Source organism: Orycteropus afer, unplaced genomic scaffold, assembly GCF_000298275.1.
Source record: "Orycteropus afer afer isolate SDZICR_OR568_19922 unplaced genomic scaffold, OryAfe1.0 scaffold00268, whole genome shotgun sequence".
Taxonomy (NCBI): Eukaryota; Metazoa; Chordata; class Mammalia; order Tubulidentata; family Orycteropodidae; genus Orycteropus; species Orycteropus afer.
Genome location: NW_006921855.1, coordinates 3786422 through 3795000, shown reverse-complemented (window position 1 = coordinate 3795000; position 8579 = coordinate 3786422). Strand labels below are relative to the sequence as shown.

The 8579-nt window shown below is 36.5% G+C and overlaps 1 protein-coding gene across 1 annotated transcript in view; it reads left to right on the top strand.

The window, feature by feature from the left end:
- GLRA3 (glycine receptor alpha 3) overlaps positions 1–8579 on the top strand; it is a 433080-nt gene that overhangs the window by 333882 nt on the left and 90619 nt on the right. The window contains 1 exon segment of the mRNA XM_007950352.2: positions 6542–6679. Coding sequence (XP_007948543.2) covers positions 6542–6679 — 138 coding nt within the window.

The window sequence follows — 8579 nt, the reverse complement described above, 5'->3', positions numbered from 1 at the left end:
GCCCTGTAAATCTTCACCCAAATCACAATAAAAAATAAATAAATAAAAAGTAGCTATGTTTTTACTGAAGGTGTGGCAGTGAAGAATACAATGACTGCAAGCACAATTTAATGCTATTTCTTGATATCTGCTAAAGCACTGGAAGTTTTACCTTACCCACTATTGTCTTTTCCCTTTCAGGGCAAATGTCAATAAAGTGATAAAAGGCAACTGCTGTCATTATTAAGCCATTTGCAATCCACTTCTAACCCAAAGTTTGCCAGTTTGAATCCACTCAGCTGTTTCATGGGAGAAAAGTCCTATCAATCTGCTTCTATAAAGATAAATCTGTTCTACCTAGAATCACCATGAGTCAGGGGCCAACTCAACAACAACTAGCAACAACAACAACATCATTATTATTTTGAAAGCAGTTTGACCTTGTATACCCCCTTCAGGGCCTATCTAGAGTAATATTTCTAAAGCACAATTTCTGTCACATCACTGCCCTGCTCAAAATATTTTAAGTGTTCAGCATTTCCTGCAGGGAGGAGAAAAATAAAGCTTTTCAACCTGAAATTTACATTTTACATAATTTTACATTAATTTATCTTGTAATTCCCTATTCTCCTTCATGCAAACTAGCTCTAGATAAATGGAGCTATTTGCTATTCCCATTATAAACAAAATAGTCTTAACTGGACTATATGAAGAAGAACATGGCATCAGGGTTAGAGGAAGATTTATTAACAACCTGCAACATGCAAATGGCACAATCTTGCTTGCTGAATGAGAAGAGGATTTGAAGCACTTACTGATGAAGATCAGAGACTCCAGCCTTCAGTATGGATTGCATTTCAACATCAAGAAAACAAAATCCTCACTGGACCAATAAGCAACATCATAATAAACAGAGAAAAGATTGAATTTCTCCAGGATTTCAGTTTACTTGGATCCACAATGAACATTCATGGAAGCAGCAGTCAAGAAATCAAATGATGTATTGTGTTTGATAAACCTGCTGCAAAAGACTCCTTTGACATGTTAAAGAGCAAAGATGTCACTTTGAGGACTGAGGTTCATCTGACCCAAGCCATTGTATTTTCAATCATATGTATGTGAAAGTTGGGCATGAAAAAGAAAGATATAACTCGAATTGATGAATTTGAATTGTGGTGTGAGTGAAGAATATTGGATATACCTTGGACTGCCGGAAGAACAAACAAATTTCTCTTAGAAGAAGTACAGACAGAATGTTCCTTATAAGTGAGGATAGTGAGACTGTCTTATGTACTTGGACATGTTATCAGAAGGGATCAGTGCCTAGAGAAGGACATAATGCTTGGTAAAGTAGAGGATCAGTGAGAAAAACCCTGAATGAGATGGATTGACACAGTGGCTGCAGCAACGGACTGAAACATAGCAATGATTGTGAGGATGGTGCAGGACCAGGCAGTGTTTTGTTCTGTTGTACATGGGGTCACTATGAGTGAGAAATGACTTCGTGGCACATAACAACAAAAACAACAGTACAAACCTTGGGAATTTGAAGTTGCTTTCAAATAATTATGCTATTCCTTCTGCCTAAGTGCTTCATTTTTCTCTCATTTTCTTTGTATGTAAATCCTAAATTGTTTTTCTTAAGTAGCTCTGGTGGTGTAGAGTCTCAGGCATTTGACTGCTAACCAGAAGGTTGGTGGTTCAAACCTACCAGCCACTCCACGGAAGGAAGACTGAGCGATCTACTTCCATAAAGATTTACTGCCTCAGAAACCCTAAGGGAGTCGCTACAAGTTGGAATCAACTCGATGCCATTGTTTTTTGGTTTTAAATTGTTTCTAAGATCCAACTCAAATGAGGCTTAACAAGATTTAATAGATCTCTCCTTTGAACTCACAGAGCATTTTTTATTTTTCCTGTGCCACTTACTTTCTGTCTAGTAGTAACACCTCACATTCCATGAAGCCTAGCAAGGTGCCTGACATATAGTTGTTGAATAAACAAATAAGCCATTTATTTATACGCCTCACTGCAGCTAATACATGAGACAGATGGCAGAGGTTAGATTTAATAAATTTGTCCTCTAAATAAAATATTTTTCATTGTAAAGATTATTGTCACTCAAGGCAATTCATCACATAAACTTGATCTCATTAGCCAGTTCTCTTTCACATGTTCAGACTAGTACAAAGTCTGCCAACCAGAAGTGTAAAGAGGTTAAAACACTTCGAACTATGCCAAAGTGTTAGTTAAAAGTTAGTTTAAAGTTAGGCTTGACGGTGATTATAGAGGTACTTAATCAGATTGCATAATTGATGCATTTGAATTGTGGTGTTGGCAAAGAATACTGAATGTACCGGTAGACTGCTGGAATAATGAACAAAGCTGTCTCAAAAGAAGTAAAGCTGGAATTACTCCGTAGAAGAAGAATGGCCAGACTTGTCTCTAGTACTTTGGTCATATTGTCAGAAGGAATCAGAGCCTGGAGAAGGATATCATGCTGTGTGAATGAGAGATCAGCAAAAAGAACAAGACCTTCAACAAGATGGATCGATACAGTGGTTTCAGTGGTGGGCTCAAGCATGGCAATAATTATGAGGATGGCACAGGACTGGGCAGTATTCCATTCTGTTGTACACAGGGAAACTATGAGTCAGAACTGACTCAACGGAACCTAACAACATCATTGTCGTATAGTGACTTTTCTGAACACCCAGTATAGTACTCAGAATAAAGGAATTGCCAATGCAAATATAGCCATCTCACTATTTTCCTCTGTTTTTTAATACATTTTTTTATGGATCATAATGTAGAAGGATAGTTTGATTATAAAATGTCCATACTGAAATAACTTAGTGTGGATAATTATTTAACACAATAACAAGTTAAATATGTTATCTATAAATTGGATTAGACAGTAACTAAAGTTTGTCATTGGGGGAATTTCAGAGAGAGCCCTGGAAGTGCAAAGTTTAAACACTCTACTGCCAATTGAAAAGTTACTGGTTCAACAGACACTTCATGAAAGAAGATATTCATGCAAGCAACAAACACATGAAGAAATGTGTGCAATCATTAGCCATTGGTGAGATGCAAATCAAAACAATAATGATATACCATCTCACCCCAGCACAAATAGTAAAGTTCAACAAGATAGAAAATAACAAATACTGGTGAGGATGTGGAGAGATTGGGACTCTCATACACTACTGTTGGGACTGTGAAATGATACAAACACTGTGGAAATTGGCATGGTGGTTACTTAAAAATTTGGAAATAGGAATACTATTTGATCCAGTAATCCTATTACTAAGTACATATCATAAAAAAATGAGAGCCAAGACACAGATAGATATATGCATACCCATGTTCATCACAGCACTATTCACAACAGCAAAAATGGGGTGTCCATCAACCAAGGAATGGATAAACAAATGGCGGTACATACACACAATGGAATACTAGGCAACACTAAAGAATAATGTAGAATCTGCAGAACACTGCATAACATGGATGAACTTGGCAGACATTATGCTGAGTGAAATAAGTCAATCACAAAAGGCCTAATATTGTATTAGTCCACTTGTAAAAGGTCAGGGAAAGGTTTATATATAGAAGGAAATTTTCTTTGTTGGTTACCAGGGATGGGAGAAGATGGGAGGGAAAATTTCTAGATAGGTTGAAAAAATATATAAAGATATATATATGCCAAAGATTGTTATCAGTTACCAGGAGTAGGAAGGAGAGGGAAAGGGGAAGATTTTGTTTGTGGTGACTTGAGTTTATGCTAATAGTGGTATAATATTTTGGAAAATGTGGCTCAACATCGAAAATGTCATCAATGTCCCTGAGCTGTAAATGTGGAAGTTGTTATGTTGGTGAATGTCTTCCTGTGTATGTTTTCACCAAATGAAAGCAAAAAGAAAAGTTACTGTTTCAAATATACCAGCCACCCTCTAGGAGGAAGATGTGGCAGTCTGTTTCTGTAAACCAGCCTTGGAAATACTACTGTGTTCTACTCTGTCCTATAGGGTCACTATGTTTCAGAAAAAACTTGACAGTAATGAATTTTGATTTTGGAGTTTCTTTTAATAGAAGATGTGAGGAAAATTTAGAATGTAAAAACGTAATGAGGTTTTAGTTCACTTTTCCATTCATTTGTCTATCCTGGGACAAAAATCTTACCTATTTTGTCTTTAGTGATTGCAAGTTTAGAAGAAAAGAGCCTAGGCTTGCATAATAGCAGTAAGAAGTGATGCCTATTTTTATTGTCTTGAAACATTCTTGAGAAATGATCATCTATTTTTCTTTTTAGGTAAAGTGTATTTATAGTGGATATGTTAAAGGTCATATGATTAAAAATGAAACTTTTCTATGATTAGTAATCAAACCTTTAAAATTACAAGATTCAATGAAATGTATTCCTGTCTAAGAAAGTCAAGCACAATCTACCCAGCAGTCTTGAGTATAATCCTGCAGTTACCTTTTATCTGTTCTGAAACCAGAATTCAGAAGTGTGCCATTCAGTGTGGATAACCTTACAGCCTCTACAAAATAGTGATCACTCCATAATTAGCAATTGCTCTGATGGTAGTGCTGATTTAAAAAAAAAAAAAAAGTTTGGCAGCAGAATCCCAGGCAGTCCCAAGAGATCCTCTAGTCACTTATTCTCTTGATACTGCCATTCCCATTGCCACTGGACTTAATGCTGCAGTTGTTGTTGTCGCTATGTGCCATGGAGTCAGACCTGACTCACAGAGACCCGTCCTTGGGTTTCCTAGGTGGTATCACTATGGAGGAAGATTGCCCAACCTTCCTTCCGAAGAGTGGCTAGGTAAGCTCAAAGATCAGGTGGTTGTGGTTGAGCCCCTGACTCCAGTCTCCACCAGTACATGTAGGTCAGGTTCCTCTCTCTCTTTCTGAAAAGTTCTTTCCAGGCATTTAGGAGAGAGCTTAGTGGTAATTCCTTCCTTGATCCTACCTAGTGTGTAGTACTCAGCCAAACCTGCTTCACTGCAGCTATTTTTAATCATGACCCAGCTCTTCCAACCTTGTTTCTAGGAGAATCTACTTGGGACAGGAGCTCTGGTAGTGTAGTGCCTAAAGCATTTGACTGCTAACCAGAAAGCTGGTGGTTCAAACCCACCAGTCACTCCTCAGAAGGAAGACTGGAGTGATCTATTTCCACAGTGATACCACCGTGGAAACTCAAGGAGGGGTTACTATGTGTCGGATCCAATTGGATGGCAGTGAGTTTTTTTTTTTTTTTTTTGAGATCCCTTGTTTGCTGTTTCGTGGACTTGGAGCTTCTGCTTCCTTTATCAGACAGCTTGACTAGATTCAGAGAACAGGCCAAGCTTCCTCTCTCTAACACCAAGTCATTCTGCAGCAAACAACTCATTAATAAGGTGATGTTCATGTTTCACTGTATCATTGCAACCTTCCGCCTTTCATTTGAAGAGTTTCTCACTCAAAGAGAACAAAGGATTAAATTTTGCTTTTCTTAGATGTCTCTCCTACAGAAATAAGAACTTTTATTCTATTAAAAGCTGCTGACTTATTATAAAGTACATTAGTTAATTCTCTCCTGAATTCACTGAAAGTTTGTGCAAGTGTTTCCTCCTCCACGAGTATTCTGTGTGGATTTTCTTTGTATTCTGATTTTTCCTGAATTGAAAACACTCCTTTTTAAATACCATTCTGTCTATCTTGGGTCTTGGAATGTAACAGAAGATACTTCAAACTAAAATATTTAACAATCAAATCAAGATGTTATCAACTCTGGTAGGATCTCTCCAGATGCTATAGTTTAGATTATTTTATAATCAATAACAATGTAAATTTTTAAGAGTTTAGAAAATTGTGAGAGAAGGAGAGGGAAAACTGATGGAGTGGAACAAAAATGAAAATCACTGAAATATCCCAGTAGTTGACCATCCCAAGAAAAGAATGTACACTTACACCTCACTTATCAACTATCTTGTTATCTGATAATCCATATTTACAACACTATTTAACAATCTATTATCTGATTATTTTGCACATTAATGACATATGTCTGGCAGTAACAAATTATCAGGTGAAAGGATAGAGTAATGCTCACTATGATGGTTAAGGTTATGTGCCAACTTGTCTAGTTAAGCAATAACTTCAGTAGCTAGGCAGCTATGTAATGCTATAACCTGGCAGTTATGTAATGATTTTGTCAGTCTCCATTTTGTGATCTAATGTGGTCATACTCCATTTTTTTTATAACACCAATTTTCACATAACAACCTGGTCTTTGGAACATAACCATGATGATAACTGAGGAGTGGGTATATATGCATGTTCTTTAAAATTTCTACACTTCATGCCATAATGCTGAGTGTTCCACCTGAATAGACTTCAGTAGACTTTTGTGAAATGGAATTGGATGATGCATAGATCAGTTGGTAGAGTTAGATGACATTGTTTGTTCTTTTCATCCTATATGACCCGTGTTAGTGTTTATTATTATTATTACTTCATATATTTTAATGTCCTTTTTACTTTCTTAATATTTTTATTATGTTTTGCCTAGTTGGATACACAATGAATGATCTCATTTTTGAATGGCAAGATGAGGCCCCTGTACAAGTGGCAGAAGGACTTACATTGCCTCAATTTCTGTTGAAAGAAGAGAAAGATTTACGATATTGCACTAAACATTACAATACAGGTAGGAATTTTAATGATTCATTACAATTATGAATCATGGTTTTATAATATTCAGATGTTTCTTCATCACAAGGATAGGCTAATTATTTTACTGTTCACAGCTCATTGTTTTCCATAATCATAGAGAAGAAAATAATATATTTTAAATGTATGGAAGCTTCAATTCATTGTATATTATATATGTGGTTCGTAAGAGACCAAAGAAGGATGTAAATCATTCTTTGTAAAAAGACCATAGTTATATAGTAATGCTGTAAAAAAAAACTAAATGAAAAATAAGATGAATTTTTTTAAAACACTCCTTGGGCAGTAAAAATTATGTTTGCTAGCATAAGTAAAGGAGCTCTGGTAGCATAGTGCCTCAGGCGCTTGACTGCTAACCAGAAGGCTGGCAGTTCAAACCTACCAGCCACTCCTCGGAAGGAAGGTTGAGCAATCTACTTCTGTAGTGGTACTGCCTCAGAAACCCAAGGAGGGGTTACTATGAGTTGGATTCAACTCGACGGCACATAACAACAACAACAGCATAAGTAAAAGAAAAATATATTTTTGTAAAGCGTCACTTGCCTAAATTTTCCTTTTGACTAAATTTTCATTCATTTCAAGTTATCTTTAAGTGTCTACTACTCACATAAAGGATGCATCTTAGGAAGCGCTCATTCATCTATGCCAAGAAATTTGGAAGACAGCTAACAGGCCAGCCAACTGCAAAAGATCCATAATTGTGCCCATTCCAAAGAAAGAAGATCCAACGGAATGCAGAAATTATCGAACAATAAGATCTTGCTGAAGATAATTTAAAATGATTGTAGCAGGACTTTGACAGGTAGCTGTCAAAGATATATTTAGAAGAGGATGTTTAATGAGGGATATCATTACTGATGTCAGATGGATCTTGACTGAAAGCAGAGACTACCAGAGTGACGTTTACCTGTGTTTTATTGACTATACGGGACATTTGACTGGTTGGATCATAACAAATTATGGATAGCATTTCAAAGAACGGAAATTCCAGAGCACCTAATTTTGATCAAGGAGAACCTGCACATAGACCCAAGAAGCAGTTGTTTGAAAAGAAAAAGGGAATGCTGTGTGGTTTAAATCAGGAAAGATGTGCATCATGAGTGTATTCCTCCACCATACTTATTCAATCTGTATGTTGAGTGAATTATCCCAGAAACTGGACTACAGAACACACATCAAGATTGGAGGAAGACCCATTATCAACCAGAGATATGCATATGACACAACCCTGCTTACTGAAAGTAAAGAGTACTCAAAGCACTTACTGATGGCAATCAAAGACTACAGCCTTCAGCATGGATTACAGCTCAAAATGAAGAAAACAAAACTCCTCATCAATAAGCAGCATTATGATAAATAGAAAACATATTCAAACTGGCAAGGATTTCATTTTACTTGGAACCATAGTCAATGGCCATGGAAGAAGAGTCAAGAAATCAAACAATGGCATTTGGCATTGGGCAAATCTGTTACAAAAGACTCCTTTAAAGTTTAAAAAGCAAAAATTTTACCTTGATGACTATGGTATGCCTGATCTAAGCCATGAGCTTTTCAATCACCTCATATGTGTAAGAAAGATGAAAAATGAATAAGGAAGACTGAAGAATTAATGAATTTGTATTATGATGTTGGTGAAAAATATGGAGTATCCCTTGGACTGCCAGAAGAATGAGCAGATCTGTCTTGGAATAAATAAATCCAGAATGTTCATTAAAGGCAAATATGGTGAGACTTCATCTCACATACTTTGGATATCATTAGGAGAACCTGTGCTTTAGAGAAGGACATGTTTGATAAAGTAGAGCATCAGCAAAAAAAGAGGAAGCCTTCAACAATGGGCTCAAACATAGAAATGACTGAGGATTTTGCAGGACTAG